The sequence below is a fragment of the Citrus clementina genome, unplaced genomic scaffold, assembly GCF_000493195.1.
Source record: "Citrus clementina cultivar Clemenules unplaced genomic scaffold, Citrus_clementina_v1.0 scaffold_5, whole genome shotgun sequence".
Lineage (NCBI taxonomy): Eukaryota > Viridiplantae > Streptophyta > Magnoliopsida > Sapindales > Rutaceae > Citrus > Citrus x clementina.
The window spans coordinates 404,493-429,903 of record NW_006262201.1 but is presented as its reverse complement, the minus strand read 5'-3'; the positions used below and the strand labels follow the sequence as shown (position 1 = coordinate 429,903).

The window sequence follows — 25,411 nt, the reverse complement described above, 5'->3', positions numbered from 1 at the left end:
TAAGGAAACTTCTTTATTCGAAACATTTCAGGCACCAAATGTAGAGCCATTGAATGCATAACGATATCAAAAGCAAAAGATTAAACATCTACATATCAGATCAAGTCTAACACACTAAACTTAATACACAACAAAGTAACACTAAACATGGCAAAGTTGATCTTATTAAATCAAATAACAAAATGGGAAATGAAAACAGGTCCAAACTTCAATCCTCTTCCAACATGTGACCACCATCTTCAGCCACCTATTAAGAAAATAATCAAGATAGATACATAACTAGGAGGGCTAGATAGAGGATCTGTTTGGTCATATTAAATTTGCATGTAACAATTCTGTCAGCTTAAATCACAGATTCGCAAAAGCTCCTCGTCAAAGAATAATAAAGGGCAATTGTAAACTTTAATGGGGATAACTGACACAACATGAAAGTAAAGAAAGAACAAATCTTCTCAAAAAGATTTTTTTTTTTAATATTATGAATCAACCAACCAAAACAAATAGGGTTCAGCTCCCTTTTATACTAAAACACTAAATAACGTGAATTTACCAAACTGTGTAAATTCAAATTATTTTAACACAATAAAGTTCTACAGACAGAATTAAAAAAAAAAAAAAAAAACTTAAAATAAAGAAAAAACTGTCCAAGCTACGGCCTGTTCTACATCAATAACCAACTAACAGAATAACAAAGCAGCCCTCTGTACTGTAAAATTACTTGCAAGCCTTCCGAAAACACAGCAGGGTTAATACAAGCACACCGGATATTGTTTTGTAAAGTCAATCATAAGCAAATATTATTTCGTATATTATTTCGTAAAATACTACCAAATAAGATACAGTATTTAACACCATATGATTTCTAAATTAGCCCAAAAAATTGTAGGATCAGAAATCGGATGGTCATAAATCAAACACTGACAAACCAATGAATTTTCAGAAGGGTATTATTGCTCATCCTAGAAATGACAATCTCCAAGGTGTTCTTTGCGACCCTTATCCCCTGCCCTCCATAGAGTTGAAAAGCCCCTGGCATCAAATCCACAGTTTGAATGTCATTCATTCCTAACACACCCCATCAAAGTGAAAAAGAACTTGCCGGTGGAACCAGCTAATCCCCACAACTGCATTCCCAACAGATAAAATAACCATACAAGTAAATCACTCAGCCATATGAAACTAGTGTTAGTTATAACTTCATCAGTGTAAGTAAATAACTTACTGCCCAGCATCTAAGAACAAACATTTTCCATTCGTCTTATGCCTAACCAAATTGTCTATATTTAGTATTTAATACAACTTAATTTCCTAACATTCCTCCATCAATGATGATCAATTAGCTATAAACAACAAAATCATAGTCAAATTGAATGAAATAGCAGCAACATTGCATAAGGAAAAAGAGGGACTGCTTCACATGGAGTGATTACTAAATAGAAACCCCTGTTGAACAGTAACAACTCTACACATTTGGCTCAACTAAAGATCATGTGAATAAACAAGACAATAACCATATGATGCACATCAAATGAGTATGACTTAGCAATCAGAAATGATGAGAGCAATGAAACCAATGTGGCCATAATACAAATAAAAACCTAAACTAGATACAAACACGTCATAAAGTACCAGAAAATCCGAAATCTAGCACCAATAGCAAGGAAATAAGCATAATACATAAAATGCAAAAGAAATGAAGTGTACTACCCAGCTGGCCAGAGAGCAGGTGAACCCGTCTAGATCTTAATATCAATAAAAACATAAATTTCAGACATATTCATTTCACAAAAAACCCATAAAATCCAAAATTTTACACAGACTCGCATGGTTAACAAACATATCATAATTTAAATAAATAAAAAAAAGACAGACGAATGCTAATTCTATCAAAAACAGGCAAGAAGATGAATTTATTCTCAAATGTGTAGGGTCAGCAGCTGAAGCACGATGGATGAATCTGACCAGATTGTTAAACTAAACTAAGAAAAACCTAAAAATTTATCACATACCCATATCATAAAATCCACAGCAAAACCCCAAATCTCAAAAAATCACACCGAAAACAAACCTAACAAAATGTTATTAAACAATATAACCCAGAAAAGAAAAAGAGAAATTTTTGCAGTCAAATGTGGGGGCAATTCAATTCAACAACAGACCTGAGAGAAGCAGGAGAGCTGAAGAGCTTCAGTGAGAAGAGGACGCAGCGGAGTGCTGGTGGTGGGTGTGGTGAGAATGAGAAGGAGAAGGAGCGATGACCCTATTGTAGACTTGTTCGCCAACAAGATAGATTCCAAAAGCGACGAGAGCGATGCCGAGTCCTGGGGTGGCTTGACGCAGATTGCTCGTCAGCAGTGGATGCTTTCTCCACCCATCTCTCCGCCTGAAGAACTCGCCTGTGTGCCCCATCCTTTCACTTATTTTGTCAACACTCGCTAACTCTTTCGATCGATGCTTCTTCTTCTTCTGTCAGTCGTGTGGAGGAATATGGAAAGTGGAAACTGCGAAATTGATCGTGCCCTTTTAGTTTGCTGCGTTGTGTATATTTTGGGCTTAATTGGGCCTGGCCTTCATTCTCCATCTCATCTCAACTAAACAAGCCCATTAGCCCATAAAAATTTTCATATTTACGGATTTACAATTTAGCGAACAACTTCTTTCGATCGGCATAATTTAATAAAATCTCATAAGTGGAGTTGAAGTTGTAAATTAACCAACGTATGTCCATGGTAATACGATAACATAAATAACATCGTCCGCTAAACCATCTCTCATTATAATTAAGAGTGCTTTATATAACTCATCCTTAAAATTGTGGATGTACATTACTAAGAAGAAAATACGAACTATTTTAAATGCTTGAACACAAAATAATTTGCTTCCTACTTTAAATTTACAACATCTTTAATCAAAATTCATTCGCAAGCTTAATACTAAATTACTGCTGGCACTGCCAGAATGATCCTACCTCTAAATCTACCATCTGAATCAGCTAGCTTCCTTAATGACTACCATTCTTGCAAGCTGAATCTTCTTTTTCTCTCCAGACTGCATGCACTTCATCCGTCCTGAATCGCTGGGTAAAGGTTGATTCCTCTAACGGAGTTGATGAACCATGAGCAAAAGCAAGCAGACCGGTGTACGCAATCATTGCTCCGTTGTCAACACAATATCGGTCATCCGTTGCAAACAGCCTTCCACCCCGCTCGGAGCACATTGTTCTCATCATCTCTTGCAAGCGCTCGTTACAACCCACACCGCCTACAATAAGAACATCCTTTTTGTCACAATGTGCCATTGCCCGTTCCGTGATCTCCACAAGCATCGCAAAAAGAGTTTCCTGTAACACATCATCAAGCGAAATGTAAATTTCCAATTAGATTCATATAACGACCATGAAGAATGGCTAGATATAATTGCAGTCTTTAAAGCTATGGCTCATGCTGTTCCAACGGATTAAAGGATAAAAAATGCAACTAACCTGCAGGGAATAGCACAAATCTGCAGGAGTGCACTCATTATTGTTGAGCTTCTCCGCAGCAGTTGCTTCAATATAGCTCAATATCCCGCTAAAAGAGACATCCATCCCTTTTACAACATAAGGAAGATCAAGAAACTTTTCCCCTTTCTTTGCCAGCTGGGAAAGAAGAAAATCATATTAGGCAATTCAAAATAGAAGACCTTCTGTCCCATCACTCAATCTACCAACCGAAGAATTAAACACAAGCCAGTACCCAAAGATTTTTGATAAATAACCTAATGCATGTATATATTTCCATGATGATGATTCAGGAAATGATGAATGAAGATCAGAAGATAAGCAGGTAATAGAAACACAATTCTCGAATTGCGAGACACATGCTTAAACCACTTCACAGGTAGGGCCCAGATATAGACTTAAAAATTCAACTGGTCTAAATCATTCCTTACCTAAATGTTTTACAATTACATATAAAATCTAAATGGATTTAATCCTTCTGAAAAGAAGAAAAATGTTGAATAAACCAATCTTCACATACCTGCTCAATGTTGTATCCAGGGCTTGGATCATTGGACAGTGTTAAAACCCTTGCAAACCGATCCAAGCAGTTACCCACAGCAATATCGATAGTCTCCCCAAAGATCCGATACCTTCCTTCACTATAAGCAATCACCTGGGTATTTCCACCGCTGACATACAACACAACAGGATCCTCCGCTCCAGTCACAATCCTCCCCATCTCAATATGTGCCACGCAGTGATTAACAGCAACAATTGGCTTCTTCCACAGCTGAGATAGAACCCGGACAACAACAGCAGCAACTTGCAGTGGCGCTCCCATGCCCGGACCCCTGGTGTAACAAAGGCAATCAATTTCATCTGGGGTTATTCCAGCAGTTTTCAAAGCAGATTTGACAAGTGGAAGAACGTGTTCTAGATGGTGTTGAGCAGTTTCTCGTGGAAGAAATCCCTGCCCAGGTGGCGTGAAATATGTGTGGCGTGGATTTGATAGAATACTTCCATCTAACGTAACAACCCCAACACCAATCTTGTTAGCCGAACCTTCAAATCCAAGAGCTATCATCCTCTTCATCTTTAACCCTGCATGCATTCCCATGAGTAGATAAACTTCTAATGGGAAAATGACTAAACTAGAGAGAAATGGACAATAATCCTCAAACCGAACATTTAGAATAAATACAACAACTCAAAAATGATAATTCACACATTCAAGATATGAGAAATCATGCTTAAGCACAAATTTCCAACTCCACATGCTTACAGAACAGCTGTACTTAACAGCAAGCGACCAATTTCACAACAGCTATGAGTTAAAAAGCCACAGCACCGTAAATCCTAAGCGTACTTACATCAGACAGATAAGGTGACTTGTGAAAAAGATTGAATTTTTATATTTTCAGAAGCAATAAACCTAATTATAAGCCTATGTCTACTCAAACTTGGGGACTTTGAGCCTCTTTCGTGATCTAAAGCTGAGAAATGTTGTGACTTTATTATATGGAAGCATGTATAGAGAAATTGGAGCGAAATGAAAATTGAAAAATGGAAAAAGTTGCATATAAGAAGCTAACCTTGGGGTTTTGCAACTGTTGGCGACGACAGGACGGCGATAAGGACAGCAGCCAGCGGCGAAGTGTGACAGTGAGTGGAGGGCGAGGAGGAGGGAGGCGAATGAGAATGCGTTAGGGGCGAATTAGGGTTTTTACGTCAACGGGTTATGGTGGGCAGTGGGATTGTATCGAGTGTGGGAGTGTCCGGGAGTTGCAAATATAGTACCCTTTTAGCGAACGCCGCGTTTTCAACATTAATATTCAATTTTTAAAAAAAAATTCAAAATTAGGTGGACCTTATTGAATCAGTTATGAATCTCTCGGAGAAAACTATGGTGTGCATCCAGCAGTTGGATTCTAATAGATCCATCCATCTAAATGGATCCAACGACTGGATGTAATAGTAATACCGTACCACCACTATACCGTAGCTGGACCCGAATCTCTTATTTCATTAGTTTTTTATGCTAAAAGGTATTTGTTGCTCTAATTTTTTTTCAAGGTATCTGAACTTGTTCTTTCTTTCTTTCTTTTTTCTTTTTCCCCCAATGAAAAAGCTCAAACATTTTAGCAACTATCCCAATTTCTCATGGACCTAGATGATATTTTTGTAAGAAAACTAAATTCAATATGGTTAAATATCAAAAGTATATAAAAAAAATAAAATTTCAATTATTTTTTATCATCAAATTTTAATTTATCTAAATTTACCATTGGTTCATTTATTTATCACACTCTGAATTTGAGCGGTAGCTGTGTGAATGAAACTTTGTTTATTTCAAAGATGGCTGTCTTAAAAAGATAATAAATAAAGAAATAAAGAAATTGAAAAAAAAACTTAACAGCACAAGAATTATGATCGTTTTGATTTGTCTCCGTCTGCACAGAGTCAACAAACACACACTACATTCTCTGCTTTAATCTCTCAGCAGCATTTCACTTCTTCATTTCCATATTTCAATTTCGGTATTTGACTGACTGAGAAAGGTGAAGCTGACAAATTAGACTCATGGGCCTGCTTCAGCTGAACCTTGCTCTGTCTTCTTCAACTTCTTCTCTCTCACTGTTCCCGGACAACCACCAAACTTTCTCCAGAACTGGTAACTTTTGATGGGCAATGGAGCATATCCTTTGCTTGTTATTTTGATGTGATTTCTATTCAATTTGGTGCTTTTCAGGGCATAAAAATCAGTTCTTTGGCTTGACAAGGAGGGCCAGGCTTGCAACATCCAGGATTAGATGTTCTGCTAAAGTTGATAATGTAAGTGGGATTTATTTCCTTTGAGTTGCTTCACGTCCATTTTTAGCAGTTAATCATGTTATGTTCTTGTATCTCAGGGTTCTGTCGTTGTTAAAGATAAGAGTGTATCAGTTATTCTTTTGGCTGGAGGGAGGGGCAAACGAATGGGTGTAAGTATCTTGTTGTTTTTATCCAGAGGCTCATTTTCATATGAGCTGTTATTTGTATTGTTTGGATATGCATACAATGCTATGGTATTATCCATATTGTATGTATAAGTTTATTACGTTCTTCAATTCCTATTGTTCTTAATTTTCTTCTTTCAGATGATGGTTATTTTATGTTTGTCCCAATAGGCGAACATGCCAAAGCAGTATCTACCACTTTTGGGTCAACCCATTGCATTGTATAGGTAAATGCCAATATCTTGCATCAACAATATTGTAGTATTCCAACAACCTGTGTTAGATATTAATTTTTTCTATCAAAGTATTGATGTATGGTTTAAGAGGGACTTCCGTGTTTAAACTGTAACCTATGTTCAGTTACATTCGGCATGAAAAATCAAATAGAATGTGAGAGTTGGTCTTTCTGGGAATATGGAGTTTTCTTCTTGATCCAGTAACAAACATTATAGTATTTCCATAGTGTTGTTAATGTGATTCTCAGTTTATTTTAGAATAGTACCTTGGGTTAAAGGTACCCTGGGTGGGATTCAGTTACTGAGGTCTGGCCCTCAGGCAAAATAACAGTTATGTGTTTAAAGTTGTAATAGTCGTTGTTTCCATTGCTTATGACTGATCCTCGTTTTTTCTTCTGAAAATAATAAAATGCATTTTTTCTTCAGTTTCTACACTTTCTCACGCATGGTTGAAGTGAAGGAAATTGTGGTAGTTTGTGATCCATCTTACAGTGACATCTTTGAAGGTTTCTGTCCTCTCTCTCTCCCTCTCTCTCTCTCTCTCTTCGTGTGCTTGCATAGTATGCTTTCTCCTATTAATGAGTATACCAGTTTGGTCACCTTTTAATGTTGGGCATGAGTGCTACCAGAAATATGTAAACTAATTTCTTGATTTTTCTTTCAGAAACCAAAGAGAAGATCAATGTAGACCTTAAATTCTCACTTCCGGGGAAGGAGAGGCAAGATTCTGTTTACAGCGGACTTCAGGTGCATAGATAATTAAGAGGAAATTTAGTTTCTCTATCTATGTTCTTGCTTTTTCAACATCTTATGTTGATTCAATTTTCCTCTAGTGCCTGTAAAAACTTACTGAAAACTATTCAATGGTTACTGCTAGCAAATAAATTTCTCTACTCATAAAATTTAACTTAAAGAAAACTGGATTTTGCTTGAAATTTGGCAGCAACACTGCTTTATTCTTCTTCTTTCTGGGTTTATATTTTATCTGTTATTAATTCTTCATGCCATGAATTGTTAGAATATAACCAAATGATTTATCTCAAGGATTGGTGGTACGCATAAGTGGATTATTAGCTTCTTTCTTTTTTCTTTCTCTTTTTTTTCAAAAAATTAAACTTGACGACCCACCAATAAAGTCACAATAAGATATTATATCAATTGTTTATTGAGTCAAATGTTTCGTAACAAATTAGTCAAAAATTATGGTGTCCTGATATCCAGTTCTTTTTTTCTCATCCAGTTTTTTGATTTGCTCTTAGTGGCTGATAATTTAACATTAGCTTTCATTTGTATTGTTATATGCTGCTTTTGCATCCAGGAAGTTGATTTTAACTCTGAGCTCGTGTGCATCCATGATTCTGCTAGACCTTTGGTATTATCTAAAGATGTGCAAAAGGTATGGGCTGGTGGTTTGGTTTAGTAAACAGGTCTAGTAAACATTCCCATATTTTCTAGGAGTTCCAGAAAAATATTGGCTATGTGCCTCATTATTTTACCACTATTAGGTCCTTATGGATGCTTTGCGGGTCGGAGCAGCTGTACTTGGTGTTCCTGCCAAAGCTACAATTAAAGAGGTGCACATTAGCCTTTGCACTTGTACCATTTGGGATTTGATACGTCTTTTTACTTCACTTTCTTATTCCAGTTAAAATTCATTGCTTTCTGCTTCTTATACTCCGGATGTGCATTGGAGAATATAGTTTGGGGAAGCAAATGGTTTTATAGATTTGGGAACTTATTCCCTAATATATGCATGCAGGCAAATAGCGAATCTTTTGTGGTTAGAACCCTGGACCGCAAAACTCTTTGGGAAATGCAGACCCCTCAGGTTTGCTGTTGCAAGAGACTGCATGATATTTCTGTTCTAACAATTTGACATATTGGATATATTATTTTGTAACTTCCATAAATTTTTTGTTATAGGTGATTAAGCCTGACTTGCTTAAAAAGGGTTTTGAGCTTGTCAATAGGTACTGCATTTGCTTTTAAGCTCCTCATCTATAAATCTTTTACTGTGAACCCATCATGCTGATACTGATGTCTATGATTTCCAGATAAAAACAATTTACCGGTTGTTCCATTTTAATTCATTGTGTTCACACCTCTATACAGAAAAAATGTTCTTAGCAAACTGTAATTGTCTACAGGGAAGGTCTTGAAGTTACTGATGATGTATCTATAGTGGAGCATCTCAAACATCCTGTATACATCACCGAAGGATCTTACACCAACATCAAGGTAATGGGTGGAAATCTCACCTGTTACCCCTTACTGATTGACATTTAGCATTTTCATATAACAGAATCAACATTTTTTAGCCTGAAATACAGTAGTTTCCTCAAAAAATTCATCCTATGCATGAAAAAGGTGACCTTGAAGTTATATGAACTGCAAATTGATGTGTTGTGTATTCTGAATTCCAGGTTACAACCCCTGATGATTTGTTAATTGCAGAGAGGATATTGAATTTGAGCTCAGAGTCTTCTTAATAGAAGTTTTTATCTGTTGTGTTGTATTTTTGAACTTTTGCTTCCGAAATTTTAACTAAACACTGGGGTCCATACTCCACGGTACACCTTGAATAAATGGTGAATAAATGGGATTCGGTACACAAATACCGTTCAAGTTTTCTATTAAACATTTCAAATTTTGGTTTACAATTCAAGTTTGATTTCTATTTTTCTATTAGATGTTTCAAGTTTAGTGTAAGAAGTTTCAAATGTTGTGTTGAGATCTGTAACATGCATTATCTGATGTATATCAGCGGATCCGTAAATGAATGGGTTGAAATGGCACCATGAGCAACTCGCAAAAACTAATTTTACTACACCAGCAAGCAAGGCAGTGCAAAAGCTGAATTGCTTTCATCTTAGACTGTTTCTCATTATATATAATTCATGGCATAAAAATTAGCTGCAGCTAAACAAATGGCAAAGTCCAACATATCCTTTTCATTTTACATCATTCTCTTTGAGCTCAGCTCGCATTCTTGAAGAATGGTTTAACTGGAAAATAAATACACAAAAAAATTTGCAAAGAAAACAAAAGGATGAATTCCCAACTACTTAAATTTAAGCTCCCCATTTATCTTCTAAGTCTGCTTTCACTTTTTTTTGCCTTTGTGCAATCGACAAATAATGAAAAATGCCCGCCTTTTCGTGATCGAACAGGGGTTCCTTTGACCTGTTCACACACAGAAATAGAACCTGATGACTTTATGCAAAATGCTAGAATGAAGGAAGAAACATATTAATACTGATAAAATACCTTTCCCTTCTTATGAGGTTTGGTGTTATTCCAACAGAATAGCCCACTGCAACCTCCAGCTTGTGACCCTGATTCATATCCCCTAAAGAAACACCAGCATTTAGCATGAGAGGTATACAATCTAAGTGAGAATCTAGTACTTCAAGAAAAAGGTAAACTCAACAATCTTGAATTCTTCAGTATTGGATTAAGCCACTTTTCTCTAAACTTCTGGAATTGGGTATTGGACTTTTAGCTGGATCTTGTAAGATCAACCCTATACCTAGCAACAAGCTGGATATAGTACACCAAATTTCAAGCAACCTAATTGTTCTATCAATTTCTAGGCTTTAGTTTTTGGAAATCTATTCTCGATTGGGACCCAAGGAGTGCAAAGTATCACAGAAAAAATAATATATAATTACAATAGATGTCAGTAAAAGACTTACTGGTTCTCTTTGCTGAAATTCCCCATAAAACTGCTATCATGCAATAAGCTTGGCAATATCGGGTAATTTTCACCCTTTTTGCCATTCTCATCCTTCTTGAGCACTCTATCTTCATTGAGCTTCAAAATTTTGAGTTCCTGATTTAATTCATCTTCCCATTGCTGAGAAGACAATCCTGATGAAAGAAGGGACTCCATATGATTTTGTCGATAGATATCCTCCTGGGGCAACACTTGATTCTTCTCAGGTCTCAAATGACCCAGTGATCCAGGGGCTCCTTTCTCTGTAGCCTGTAACCATGCAGTTTCTAACCTCTGTTCGCGGATTATGGATTCTATTCGCTGCATTGGAATCTCCTGCCTCCTCCCTTTTGTACTACTAATTTCCGAATTGCCGTCAGCAAAAAGGGGAGAACAATTTGAATGATCATCCTCTCCTTTAAACTTACCTTCCAACTCATTAAAACTTCCTCTGGATACTTTCCTCGCTACATTAACAGGAATCTGCTGTGAGTCTGAATCAGAATAATTATCGTTTGCATTTGAGCAAAGTGCCTTTCCTTCCCTCTCAATTGCGGCAGTGGTTTCTGTCTTTTTGAGACCTTTAGGTAACTCATTAGAAATTCCATGGTGAATAGAAGCCTCACCATCCGGCAACAGGATTATTCTAACCTCTACATTGCGTCTCAATACAGTTTCAATTGAATTGGTAATACTGCTCAAAAACCTTTCTGCTCTTGACTTAATATCTCCATCTCCAAATGCAACGTAGGCAATTAAAACTCCTGCAAGGAGAAAATATAGAAATTTAAACACTTGCAAACATCTTTAAGGAAATTTGAATCAACAGCATGTGGACCAAAAAGGCCAATAATAGGGAGCCAGAGATGGAGACAGACAAGGAACTATACACCTCCACTCAAGGAACTTAATAAATCAAAATCCATATTAGTAGAGGCCAAAAATAGGGAGCCACAGACAGAGAAAAACAATATTGTTACAGCAGTATATACCATTTCTCAAGGTACTTAACAAATCAAAATCCTTATTAGTTTCGCAATTTACACTTAATATGACACTTTACCCACTTTCATTTTTATAGAACTTCAAAAATTAAGATGCTTAAATTTACAAAAAAATTAGCAATCATAGCCCAAAGGATTATTTTCACCCAAAATTTCCTGGAAGCACTTCTTGACTACTTGAATATTTTTTAAATTAAATAAGATTTAAAAAAAAAATTATTAATCAAATACGCACGCACACTACATGAGTCTCGAACCTTTAAGAAGGCCGTCCACTAACCAGTGGAGCTAGGCCTTGGTAGTGTGCGTGTGTGTTCAGTTAATAGGATTGAGAATCAAATAACAGTAATAACGATTAAGAATATACATATTATGTCTGTGTATATATTCTTTTACATTGTGTAATTCAATTTCCCAGTAAAACTTATTGGACTTACTTTCAACCTCAGAGATAGACAAAAGCTTTCCATGGACCTGCAGTAGCTGCTTCAATGTCTTCGAATGACACCTTTCAATACACTGTGCCCAGATCTCACCTAGCTTTTCTGAATTTCTGCATGTAATAATCGTATTTCCAACAATATTGCCATTCTGTGAGACAGCCAAGGCACCCGCATCTTTCAACCGGCTATGTGAGGGCTTGGAATAAGAATTATGACCATCAATTCGTGATAATACTTCTCCAAGATGCCTGGAATTTCCATTAACTGGTTCACGCAAGGAAGCAGGGGATACTGCATTTTGAGGCATATATTGAGGACCTGACATCCGCTTGTAAACAACAGCTTCTCTTGAAGTACTTGATGGATCTTCCTCGGTAGTCCTAGAGCTCTGCCTTCTACTGCTACCTGACTGAGTGAGATCTGGTGAATGCATTGAACCAAGTTGCAACAAGGTTGCAGTGAACCACGTGCAGCGTTCACTTGAAAGCCTTAGCTGTTTCTCAGCCTCTGAAAGGAGCTTCAATGCATGCTTTAATCTCTCCAATTCTGCTTCAGTTACTAGAGAATGACAACAACAATGCATATCAGTAATTTCAATTGTAATATTTCTAACTGACAGCAGAGAATAAATTTTACAATGGGTTTCAAACTCAAAATGTTTCTCCTTTTCTTTTTGGCTGCATTTCAATTGAAGCTAAGATAAATAAATGAAAGTTGGAACAACAATAAAAGGTGGATAAAATGGATACAATGTAACCAATCACAATCAGCAAACCAAGGTTCTGGATACAATGTTAACCAACTTTCCATAATGGGTTTAAGTTGGCTGCAAATACACGACAAGTAACTAAAAGAATTAACCTTTTTGGAAAATTGCTGCAGATTAAAACTTACCTTATAAAAAATATGATGAGACAAATCAATGATAATAGATACATACCAATATTTTTCCTTATGAGAATAAATGGGACATCTAGTCGCCTCAAAGACATTATACACAAATTGTGTACTTGAGTCCACGGAGATTTCAGTAAAATAAAAATAAAGAGAAAAATGTTTCTCTGACGCATTTGTTTGAAAAGCTAGGTATTACCAATTTATGATTTAGTATATCTAGGCGGTCTGGTATTCCCAATATTAACTTACCAAAATTGAGTTAACAGGGATTTCAAACATAGCAGATTGATCTAATTAGAGAACAAATTTTCTATCTCTTTGGAGCTTCTGCTTCCGAAGAAACAACCATGAAAAAGTGAAATGGATAATACTCACAACTCCTTCCACCAATGGTGTAGGTTCCAGCAATGATATCCATGATGAGGCTAGCCAGTTGAGACATCAAAACCATTGGATCAACCCCAGAATCCATCAACTCCCTGGCTCTTTTCACCGTTTCTGCAGTGTCTGATGACATCGCTAATTCTAAAAGTTCCAGTAATTTCTCTTCAGAAACAACCCCCACCTGCAGAGAAGTCAGCAAATTGCATATGTAAGTTGAACTAATTATATGTACAACTAAAGGATCAGAAAAATATGAAACTCACATGCACTTGAGATGGTTTAGCTTTTCTTTACAAAATAGTTTTTTTGTTAATTGATCATATTCCCATTCATGAAATTATGGTAGTGTTAATAACTAAATCCGAATCAAACCATGCCAACAAAGCATTGTCGATAAAACTCACAAGTTCATTTACAAGAGATGAAGTGATTCTTTTTCCAAGCAAACTGAGCTGGTCTAACATAGTTTCAGCATCTCGAAGAGAACCATCAGCGTTCAGAGCAATTAAATCTAATGCATCCGGCTCAACATTCAGATTCTCCTCAGCAGAAATTTTCCTCAACCTCGCTACAATGTCACCATCTTTAATTTTGTTGAATAGATATTTTTGACACCGTGATTGTATGCTACGGGGCACATTGTCAATATCTGTTGTTATGAATATGAACACAACTCTCTGTGGTGGTTCTTCAAGAAACTTGAGAAACGCCAGCCACGTCTTCGAGGGCAACAGGTGACACTCATCAATAACAAAAACCTTGAATCGTGGAGAGGCTGATGGAAGACCAGCAGATAAGTGTTTCAAAATGTATCTAACTCTGTCCATTCCTTTTTTATTGGTGCCATCAACTTCCATAAAATTCCTACTTTTTCCAGAGATGAAGTCGTTACATTCTCTGCAGTACCCACAGGGCTTGGTTTGGTCAGTAGCCACACAATTCAGAGCAGCAGAAAAGATCTTAGCCGTTGACGTTTTCCCTGTCCCTCGAGGACCTTGGAAAAGATAAACAGGAGCAATTCTTCCCCTTGAAATGGTATTCACAAGTGATTGAACCACAATATTCTGTCCAATCAATTCATCAAAGAAGATCGGCTTGTATTTCTGGCTCAAACTCCTTATATTCTCCAGTACACCTTCCTCTTCCTCTCCATTTAAAGCTACAATCTCTAACCCATCTTGACTCCTACAGCTTGATGACCACCTCCTGCCATCTAATCTGCTTAATGCCTCCAAATCGAGCTCCCCAAAGTTTGTAGAAAGTTCATCATCACTACGGCCAGTTCCGATAGATGACCCTGCTCTCCCATCACCATTATTGGCGAGTAATGGGAGAACACCTTGGGCACTTCTTGAAGCCATTCTCCTCTTGTTAGAAACAGATGACGAGCGTCTCCTTCCATGATACATCGTCTGGCTCCCACACAAAATACTACTTCCTTTCCTCCTTAGAGTATCTGAAAGGGAAGGAGAGCAACAACTCCCACATACCCCTCTATGTTTTGGTGTCCTTTTTGACCAATAGCACGGAATCCCACATCCTTGACGACCAGGGAGATCCAAATGATCATCCATAGCATCATCATTATCATTCAAGGATGCTGTTGTGGCATCCCAAGATCCAATTGTACTAGGATTACGATTAACATACCTATTATAAGAACTAGTAGACAATGCAGGTGTGCTGTAACTATAAGACGAATCTTCTTTTCTACCACCTTTCAACAACTTAGAAGACGAATGTGACCAGTTCTTATGCTTAAGTTTTAATAGCAATGGGGAAGCCCCAGAATATTTACGAAAATCCTCCGAATTACAATAATCTTCAGTATCATCGGATTGCTCAACAGACTCATCCCTGCCTAAACCTAATGCCGCTGAATTCCTAGCAAGAATAATTTGTTTTTGTTGATATCTAGTTAAAGAATCGGAAAGGGTTTTATGTCTCTTACTTTTTCTCTTGGCAGCCATTGCTCTTTTCATTGCTGGAGTTGCCACAGACACAAGATTTGCATCTCTACACCTGAAAATCGACGATGCCCGATTCTCACCCAAATAAGTATCACTCTTTGAATCACCACCATTTCTTGCATCACTCAAGCTATCATCAACACTTTCAATAACCGAGGAAGATCCTTCATCCTCATCATCATCGACATCAATATCATCATCATCATTTCTTGCAACTGCACTAGTCTCACTCGAAGATTTCTGATTCTTCCAATTACACAAAAACACCCTCTTCTCTTTCCCATTCACATTCCCATTATTAATACTCACATTGTTGTCTTCATCAACCAATTGCTTGTTATTGTTATTGATCTTCCAAGCAGAGCCAGAAGCAGAAGCTGCTGCCACTGCTGCTGCTAGAGATCTGGATGAACTCAATGGTGACTTCCATGAAGATGTGGTCCCCGGATCACGCAAACGGGCTGCTTTCCTAATTTGTGTCAGCTCTTTCTTCAACTGCAACCTCCCTCTCATTTCAGCCATTTCCCTTGGTCAAACCAAGAATTAAAAAAAAAAAAAAAAACCCACAAACCCCAAAACAAAACTTTACAAGTTTAAAACAATACCCACATTCCCATTTCACTCATCAAAGCTTCAAACCCCACGTACACAAAATTTACAAATCATACAAACCCAACAACAAAAAGGAAAAAAAATTGAAACTTTGAACGAAAATGGTAATAAATGATTAGTGAAAGAGAGAGTGGATAGGAAATAATGGATTTTGACAGTGTGAGTATGAAATGGACCAGTACCTGACAATATAAATAATATTTTTTGTTGATTTTTCCTTTTCTTCTTCTTCACTCACTGTCACTAGGGTTTTTACTTCTTTATTTCTATTTTTTATTTTTTATTTTTTACTCCTATTTCTTAGTTGGCGCCTCAAATCAAAATTGTTGAAAGTTGAATCTTTGGAATGTGAGTGAGTGTGTGTGTGAAAGAGAACTTTGGACTGTGGAGGAAGCCCCGGGGACCCCGGGATTTCTACTTCTTTTGATATTTGTGTTGTGTTTTTTGTCTTTCATTTTTTTTATTTTTTATTTATTTTTTATTTTACAGTTTTTGCCTTTTTACACTTGAAACAGTTCTTGGTCTCTTCTTGTCTTTTGTCTGTTTTGTTACACAATATTTTTTTAATGATTTATGGAAATATTTATTGCAAGAAAGAAAAAGAAAACATTATAAAGGAAAAAAAATAAACTTCTTTTAAGAATATGTTTTTGGAAAGATATTGATACTACTATTTTTGCTAATATATATATATATATATATATTGTATTGGTAATGTGGTGAATGGTATATAACTATATATAAAAGATCCACTTAAAAAGAATTGTAAAATGTTTCTATTTACATCCATCAATATTAATATTATACTATGTTATTACACTAATTCTGTATCATTGTTTATCTATGTGATTCAAGTGTCAAGAAGCTATATAAATTTTGAAAAAGTTTTTAAGTTGGAATGTCTACTATTCACTTTGTAAAATACATATGCACTATAATAATATTATTTTGAATGATATAAAATAGAGACATTTGTACAAGAGAATAGAACAATTCAATTCAGTAGTTTGATCTTTTCATAGCTATTGATTAATTGGTTGCAATTTTCTGTTTATATGTTCATTTTGCATTTGAGTGTCCTTCTATTAAAGTTAAAGGCACAAAGTCATTAGGTGTTCCTTGCTTTTTCAGTAAATGCATATTCGCCATCTCTTCAACCAATATGGTTGAACTTATTGAATGAATCAAGCTTGTGAATTCATGACAAGATAAGGTGAAGAGTTGCATAGAAACTAGAAAGTACTTTCTGAAGAAGAAATTGATGAGGTTTTTTTTCTTTTCTTTTGATGAATAATGTGACAAAAAAATAAAAAAGAAAGAAAGAAAGAAAAAACTTTTAGAGGATGCAGCGCACAACAATGTGATCTCTATTTTAAAAAGGAAAAAAAATAGAAAAGAGAGAAAAAGAGTGAAATTCTGGACTTTACATTAACACCAATATAGAGTTTTACCATTTTAATCCAAATAATTAATATAGTTAATGTATTACTAATTTTGACAACGTACATCATTACTATTATGATGTTTTGTGTTATCATTTATCATTTTTACGATCTATATGTATAACGTTTGATATTATTAATTTCACGTTTCATGTAATTATTTACATATGAGTCATATGTATCTTAATTTTGTTTTTCATTTTTAGAAAACAAATCACAATTTTCTCTCCACCATCAAGATCAAGATTTAGATTCCATGTTGAAGCAGTATCCATACGTTAGCAATTGAAAATGGCTTATCAATCACAATCAAAACGTAGACAAAAATGGGTGTTGGTCAAGTTTTGGTGATCGATCGATCAATTTTCTATTTAACAACCAAAGCATGTGCCAAGGCCACAATGAGACCTCTCTCTAATCTCTATCATGGTTTTTTTTTCTTCACAACTCTTCTTAATTTTAATAATTTCCCAATTAAACTAATCCTTTAAGATATTCCCAAATCAGATCTCTTTTCCTCTTTAGCACGTGATTGGTTAGTCAAGCATTAAATTGTTTATCAGTTGGAGATTAATGACATTAAATTTTCTACTCACAACATGCTTTAACCCATCTACAGCCAAATGCTTAATCACATGCAACTTTTGGTTTCTTTAGGTTTTTGTCAATTGAATATTAATCATCACTTGAGCTTGCACGACAATACTACTAATAATAAAAAAAAAACCCAATACCTTTTGCTAAGCCCTAAACCATTTATGGCTTTAAGCAGATTTATAAAGACAGGGCCAATGCAGTTTCTTGGTTGTGTTTGGTTTCTTGTGCTTTTTCTGATAGAATTTTTGCAGACAAACAAAACATGTTTGATTTTGGTGGAATTCTACTGTTGGATTTTATAGCATGACAATGCATTTTCTATTTTGATTAATACCACAAGAAGCTTATCCAAGCGGCAGCATCAAAGCCTAATAATGCAATTGCAACAAATAGAAACTTTAAAGAGTAGGTCCCCATGGCCTTGAACGAATTGAAAAGCCTACTTGATCCCACAAGTCTTTTATTTCATTGTTTCTTTGTAGATTTTAGATATGAGGGAGGCTTTTTAACCTTAAGCTCCTCCATTTACAAAAAAAAAAGAAGGGACCTAACGAGTTGAATTAATTAATTAATATCGATATTTTTGCTCAATTAAAATGGAATATAAAGTTGCGTGAGTTAATTATGTCTTCATTTCATAATTGCGATCAAAAATTTCTTTTCCACATGAACTAATGATTATCATGATTAATGCGTTGAGTTAAAATGTCTTAATTGTTTCTAAAGCTCTCCAATTGCATGTGTGTTTTGTTAAATCTTAACTTTTTTTAAAAAAATTTTTTGGTGATGATCATTGAGTGTGTCCATAATGAAATCATTGAAAGTCAAAATGTAAACATGTTACTCTTCAGTGATTCATTTAAGACAAGACCCTCCATTAGAATATATATATATAGTTATAGTTATAGTTATAGTGTGTTTGCTTACGTAAATAGTTGGAACATTCTTTTACCAAAATCCCCACATTTGGATGCTTACAGTTGGTGAAATATTATCAAATCACTTTTCCACTTTTTAACATAAATTTAGCAATAGATTGTGGACAATCAGAAGACCACCTCACCATTATTAGTTTGTACTTGCATCCACTTATTTAAAACAATATTTGATTGCTTCTTGAAATTGGAACTTTTTCATCCAATTGGTAGCAATTGGCGGACAATAATTTTGCACCAAAATTTGGGAGCATGTTATGATGACTTCATGCTCAAGCCAAGTTATGCTTCAATTTCCTTGCATGTTTGATGCTACAATGAGGAATGTTCCAATCTTTTCCTTTAACAAAGGACACAGTCATAGAATAGGAAGAGCCTTTTGTCAATGATGCTTACACATTCACAACAAGAACTTTAGATCAAACCACCAGAAAACTTGCTCCAACATTTGCATTTCTAAATGCCAGCAGCTATTTCAAAACACAAATTCCAGAGAAAATTAAACAGGAGTTGCAAATTCATTGACTAAAACAGGTATCTGACTCTGTTTTACTCTCAAACTGTAACGAAAAAAGTTCTAATCTTGTCTTGCTTTGTTCAATCGTTGTTCAATTCCCAACTTCATAACTGATCTTAAACTCTAGCCCTCTTGCTACTGCAGCTGGGGCACTTGTACTGCTTGATGTGCTCGGCCTTCGCAGGTGTAATCTTTACACATTTGCCGTGGAACCATTTCTCACAGATATCGCAGCAGATCCAGAATTCGTCAGTGCCATAGTTATCCCCGCATGCTCCACAGGTGGCACCCTGTTCATCATCTTCCTCTTCTTCATCACCGCTATCATCATCGTCCTTCGGTGGTGGAGACATCTTCACTGCTTTGGTTTGTGATTCAGCTGGACGAGACTGCTCGAAGGCAACATCCAAACCGTGAGAGAAAAGAATTTGATAAAAACAATAGTAACTGAAAACCATTAAGTTCCAATTTCAATTTCCTCAAACCTTTCCACTCGATTTGCTTTTGCTGCTATTGTGATTAGCAGATAGGTCCTTTGGTTGCTTAGCATTTCCAGTTACAACTTCAAAGATGGTTGGGAGATCATTTATCATCTGGAAAAGTTTCTTCCTGCAAGATCCAATTCCAAGAAAAATTAGAACCAGACATTCATCTTGACTTTATTAAACTTCCTGGTCAAGCATAGCATCGCAGGTTTTCCATATCATGTATAACTTCAACAATAGTTCCGTAGTATATTGTTCAGTTACTCCTATTTTTGTCTTTTGTTCAAGAAATCTATGATACCCGATTAGATTATTAACATTCCATTGAGCAGTGTCAACCGGCTGAATGAGTCAGACTTTGTCGGAGACCATAAACTTCCTTTCGTTAATGACAACTTGAACGCATAGGTTGTCAAACATCATATGTCATACAGTTGATCATATGACTTTGTAACATGAATGAGATGAATGAAACATAGTAACCAAGGTGGTTCTGACCGAATTTTACAAGCCAGAGTGTATAAAACAAAAACCTGGAGGGGCCTTAAATTGTTGACCACAGAATAACCAATCATAAATTAATGTCAAGACAACGTTATTAGACTTGTTAAACTTAATATTGGTAGATCAAGTTACCAATAAATAGTTATAAATACAAATATGAGAGAAGACAAATCATCACCAATTAGCATTATAAAAGATAAATATGTGGAATGATCAAACGTATATTCTTACAAAAATAAGTGAAATAATCAAACATATATTTTTACTCTCCCCTGGACTTACTACCTTGAACTTTCAATTGAAACAATCTCAACCATAAAATTTAATGAAATATCTATGCATATCCCCTTTATCATCTTGTAATGTTGAAAAGCAGTGGCAGAACTATGAGACAGGACTAAGAACTAACAATATGATACCAAAAATGCAGATACTAATGCTAAAGCTCTGGAGATTATAGCAAATGCAAGTAAATGGGCAAGAAAGAGAAAATACCTTTCATTTTTGCCAAATCCAAAGCGTGCACCAAAATAAAAAGCTACAGCAAGCAACCATGAATCACTGTGCACTGCAACCAGTGATAACCAGTCCTTCTCCTGCATTCCATCTCTAGCAAAGTTTATACCTAATGCTGGCTCAGGGAGCTCGGGAGGCACCTCCTCAACAGGCAGATTAACTTCCCATGTCTCATTAGGAAGCCCGTATAGGCACAAGTTCTCTTTTTCTGTATGCACAATACTAGTATTTTAAATAAAAATGTGCAATCTGCCTTGAATTGTTCATATAATCAGATCTCATTTTATCATACCAATAACTAAAAGCACAAAAAAGTACTTGGTTTCATAAAACATTAAGAATGCAGAAGGAGACTGTTAGTCCAGGAAGATACTCTTTTATTGACATCAACTGCTCTAGCAACATTTGGACATAAACCATAAAAACAAACCAAAAAGGGATGACATTTGACTATGGACATAGAGTATAGCAGCCAAACATAATGACAATTAGAATTAGAGTTCTAATTTTTTACAAACAAGCCAAAAAGAAGATAAGGCAACACATTAGACAACACAACAGTCACAAACCACACTATATGGTGAAGCTTTGCACTCCAATAAACATTGACGAAAATAGTAAAGTGAACTTCATGTTAGCCAACTCGCCTGATAAGAAAAGGATATCAAATCATAATACCATGACAGAATATAAGTCAATAAACATACAACCATAAGGAAATTAGATTGAAGGATCAAACTGAAAATACTAGGCGGATCCACAGACATAAGAGCAGGAGTCCAACATAAATAATCACTATCACCAAGAATTCAGGAATTTTCTGCAGGCAGCTGCACGATCCCTATTTTCCAATGGGCATTCTTCTTGTGTCGCAGTTTCCCTATTTGGTTGCAATGATGCAGTGTTGTAATAACATGTGGCTCATTGTAAAAGTGAACCAAACTAATCTTTCAATCTTTCCACTCCAGCTGATATATGAAAGTAGGAAGGCTAAAGTGAAAATATCGATGCCTACTAAAAGAAACAATAAAATGTATACAAAATGACTTGAGAAAAAGACAATCAAAATTAATATGATAACAGATACCACATAACTCAAGAAAAAGCATATGGATGACTACATAAAACATAAATGCCAAGGACTCAACAGAAGATTACAACACACTTCCAACAAACATAGCTGCATCAATCCAAAAATAAATAAATAAATACCACTAGAATTTTGGATTTTTCAACAATTATGCAGCCAAATGAATTATTTTGAAAATCAATCATGCAAACAAACAAATCAACAAATGTCCAGAACTTCCACATAACCAAATGCCAAGAATTCATACTGAACTAACCATCTGCTTCCAACCAATATAATAAACACAAGAACCTGACAGTCAAGAATGAAAAAGCTTGAGATTTTCTGCAGCTAGGAAGCCAGCTGGACTGAAGTATATAGGTACAACAACACTTTAAGACTTTTCTAGTTTATTTACACAGACCTGCTACAGCAGCAAAGCAAATACATTATAGCAGCAATTTCAATTCATTTGGATCTTTCAATGAAAAATGTCCTTCAAACTAGTGAAAGGCAAACATAAATGCGTTTACAGAAGAAAACATCATGGAAGGAGTTAATGACGATGCAAGTGAGGAAGCACAGAAATTTATGAATAACACAGAAACTAACCGTGTAAGTGAACCAAAAAAAAAAAATGTAAGCCTCCGAGTGCTACGACAAGCAAAACTACCTTAAAACAAGCATTTCATCTTTAATTAAAGACAAATCATGGACTTTGTACAATCTCAAAACACTCAAGACAAGCATGAACTTAGTTAATTCATATCACAGACATTGTCTCCATTAAAATTCTTCCAACTGAAAAAAAATAAATAAATAAACGAGTTGGTTTCTATAACATAATTTGCCTCTCTTATACATGAAACAGAGCTATAAATAACACGTACTGATTATTAAATACCGAGTCATTCAGTCAATATAATACAAAAATATAGAAAAAAAAGAAGGAAAAAACAAAGTCCAATTACAATTAAATAAACAAAAACTAGGTATGGAAAAGAAAAACCCACCAGGATCGCACTGCTGGTAGAACTTCTCAACATCTGCAACAACCCAGAAAATTAAAATTAAAATTAACAAGAAAAAATAATCATAAGCTCAAATAGAACAAACCCATTAATTTAGTTCAAATAAAAAGAGAAGAAAATATTAAGCCATTACCAGCTGTTAAAGCCTTAATCAAGCCAGCCCGTCTGCCCTTAAAATCGCTGAAAACCTCCTCTACAGTTCTAGGTATAGGGTGCGGTATCGCTTCCATAGCAAGCAAAATTAACTAATTTCTCAACAATTATCTTCAAATTCTAGCAAATGGGTTTCGAGTATTGAACAAAAAGAGTTAAATTGGAACAGAAAAAGAAGCTTTGACGATAGAAGCCTCAGTTAGGGTTTTCGTCCGTTTTCCGATTTGGGGGGAAAAAAGGGCTTCTTTTTTAACGTGTTTTGCTTTTCATTATCTGTTTGAATTAATTGAATTGAATTTGTAATTAGACAACAGAAAACAGAAGAGACCCAGAAGAGAAAAAGGAAAGAGAAAGAGAAAGAGAAAGAGAGAGGCAAGAGACAATTTTGGGTTTGAATTTGGGTTAGAGATTTGTGTGCATATAAAGATAGCGAGTTGGGGAAAATTGCCAAAGTTATAACAATAATAATAATAATATTATTATTTGTTAATTTTTTTTAAAAGGTTTTTATTAAGGGTTTATGTTATGTTATTTCTTATTTGTCCATTTAAAGGGACCCACTTCGGGGCTATAGGGTAATTATAATTGTTTTTTTAAATTGAATACAAAGGGGGCTTGTATTGAAGTCTGTGTTACATTTTGGAGCTTATTATTCTTTCTTCACAAAACATCAAAATTATGACCAATATAAATGCCTACCATTGGAGGAAACTGTAAACAAAGATTTTGGACAGTGTTACCCTTTTAGGTTTTTACCATTTAAGCAATGATCGAAAACTTAAAATTTTCAGCCCCCGAGTGTAGAAGGAAAACTTGTAACTTGAATGTAGGATATATAAAATATTAGGCCGTAGTTAAATTTGGACCAACACTTTTAGTTGAATACATATGTTAATCATTAAATCATAATAATATATATAAAGATAATATTTATTTTTATAATCACGCAGTCATTCAAATTAATGGAACCCAAAATATTATGGCAAGGTAAATTTTGAAATAATGAAGTCTATGAAGAAAATCATGTTATGTGTTTCAATTACATACTTGAGTATACTGTTTTGAGCTAACCATTTAATTCGTGCATGTGCTTGCCACCAACAAACTTACCTAATACAGCCGGACGACATGACTGGCATGTCATCTATTTATTTATTTTTATCAAGGATACATATATCATGTGGCAAACCACGAATTAGGGATGTGAAAAATTAGTAAGGGGATGGGGTCTTTGGAGGATTATTGCCATTTGGGGAGTAGATGGGTATAATTTGATATCTAATTTTTTTTATTCAATAAGGGGATAATGATAATTTAATATTTATTTTTGGGCTATTATCATTTCACTACTTAAAAATTTAAAAAATATCAAATGATTATAAGAAGTATTATTCCCTATCATTTTCCTACTATATGTTTACAAAATATCATTTTACTACTTTTCCATTAGTTGACCAATTAGTTGACTAACAAAATACTAATTTTACCCTTCATTATTAAAAAAAATAAACTTGAAGCTTTTTTACAAAATCACCTCTTCCACATTAATTTGATCATCCAAGTTTTATTTCCAACATTAATATAAAAATGGAATCATTAATAAGATAAATTTATAATCCATATATTATAATTCTAGTAAAAAGAATTATGTTGGTATTTTGTATCCATTTTTATAAATAGATTACAAATTTTTCTTATTAATGATTCTATTTTTATATCCTAATGTTGGAAATGAAACTTGGATGATCGAATAAATGTGGAAGAGTTGATTTTGTAAATAAGCTTCAAGTATTTTTTTTAATCATGAAGGGTAAAATTAATATTTTGTTAGTCAACTAACTGGTCAACTAACGGTTATAACGGAAAAGTAGTAAAATAATATTTTTGTAAAGATATAGTAGAAAAATGATAGGGGACAAATTTCTTGTGGTTATTTGATATTTTTTAATTTTTGAAGTAGTAAAATGATAATAACCCTTTATTTTTTCATTCGAAGAAATGATGGGAATAGGTGAAATCTTTATCTCCTCTCCATTTTGATTGTTTTTTACTTTTATTTCTAATCTAATTTTTCCCAAGGTTCATGGGAGATTATGACACTTGCCATTTAAGTGTACCTAGGGGTAAGATTTAATTTACTTTTAATTTTTTCTTCTTAAACGCCATATCGATTTAATGAATAACTAAAATAGAATAATTAGCAACTATCAGATGTTAACCCTAAAGTATGTCATCTCTTCTCTTTTCCTTACCCATCATCTTATCTCCTGTTTCTTCTTCACACATGCAGACACTCCCGTGCCATTATTATTTAAACCACTCTTTTCTTATTTTGCATTTGATTTTAGTACAATGATCACAATTAAACAATTTTGAAAGAAATATCAAAATTAAATCAATTTTCAAAATATAAAATTCTCATTG

At 34.9% G+C, this 25,411-nt stretch overlaps 5 protein-coding genes across 5 annotated transcripts; 1 reads left to right on the top strand and 4 right to left on the bottom strand.

Annotated features, from left to right (window-relative positions):
* On the bottom strand, positions 1–2,983 carry LOC18040744 (NADH dehydrogenase [ubiquinone] 1 beta subcomplex subunit 3-B). The gene is made up of 3 exons (XM_006431331.2): positions 2,969–2,983; positions 2,160–2,466; positions 1–247 (listed from the first exon to the last, which is right to left on the bottom strand). Exons 1-2 carry the CDS (start codon positions 2,981–2,983, stop codon positions 2,188–2,190), a joined length of 294 nt encoding a protein of 97 aa, XP_006431394.2. The 3' UTR covers positions 1–247; positions 2,160–2,187.
* Positions 2,753–5,306, bottom strand: LOC18040743 (probable tRNA N6-adenosine threonylcarbamoyltransferase). Its single transcript, XM_006431328.2, has 4 exons — positions 5,074–5,306; positions 4,020–4,582; positions 3,482–3,637; positions 2,753–3,340 (listed from the first exon to the last, which is right to left on the bottom strand). The coding sequence occupies exons 2-4, from the start codon at positions 4,572–4,574 to the stop codon at positions 3,002–3,004; spliced, it is 1,050 nt and encodes a 349-aa protein (XP_006431391.1). The 5' UTR covers positions 4,575–4,582; positions 5,074–5,306; the 3' UTR covers positions 2,753–3,001.
* Positions 5,307–5,737: 431 nt separating this feature from the next.
* On the top strand, positions 5,738–9,344 carry LOC18041083 (2-C-methyl-D-erythritol 4-phosphate cytidylyltransferase, chloroplastic). Its single transcript, XM_006431327.2, has 12 exons — positions 5,738–6,152; positions 6,231–6,313; positions 6,391–6,462; positions 6,649–6,704; positions 7,140–7,219; positions 7,378–7,460; positions 8,032–8,109; positions 8,219–8,287; positions 8,473–8,541; positions 8,637–8,683; positions 8,861–8,951; positions 9,137–9,344. Exons 1-12 carry the CDS (start codon positions 6,062–6,064, stop codon positions 9,200–9,202), a joined length of 885 nt encoding a protein of 294 aa, XP_006431390.1. The 5' UTR covers positions 5,738–6,061; the 3' UTR covers positions 9,203–9,344.
* Positions 9,345–9,560: 216 nt separating this feature from the next.
* LOC18041082 (protein STICHEL) lies at positions 9,561–15,688 on the bottom strand. Its single transcript, XM_006431326.2, has 6 exons — positions 13,561–15,688; positions 13,148–13,337; positions 11,870–12,433; positions 10,409–11,192; positions 9,981–10,062; positions 9,561–9,896 (listed from the first exon to the last, which is right to left on the bottom strand). The coding sequence occupies exons 1-6, from the start codon at positions 15,646–15,648 to the stop codon at positions 9,798–9,800; spliced, it is 3,807 nt and encodes a 1,268-aa protein (XP_006431389.1). The 5' UTR covers positions 15,649–15,688; the 3' UTR covers positions 9,561–9,797.
* Positions 15,689–19,020: 3,332 nt separating this feature from the next.
* LOC18042287 (PHD finger protein ALFIN-LIKE 7) lies at positions 19,021–23,422 on the bottom strand. Its single transcript, XM_006431325.2, has 5 exons — positions 22,968–23,422; positions 22,817–22,849; positions 20,714–20,942; positions 19,715–19,838; positions 19,021–19,618 (listed from the first exon to the last, which is right to left on the bottom strand). The coding sequence occupies exons 1-5, from the start codon at positions 23,062–23,064 to the stop codon at positions 19,346–19,348; spliced, it is 756 nt and encodes a 251-aa protein (XP_006431388.1). The 5' UTR covers positions 23,065–23,422; the 3' UTR covers positions 19,021–19,345.
* Between the last annotated feature and the right edge of the window lie 1,989 nt (positions 23,423–25,411).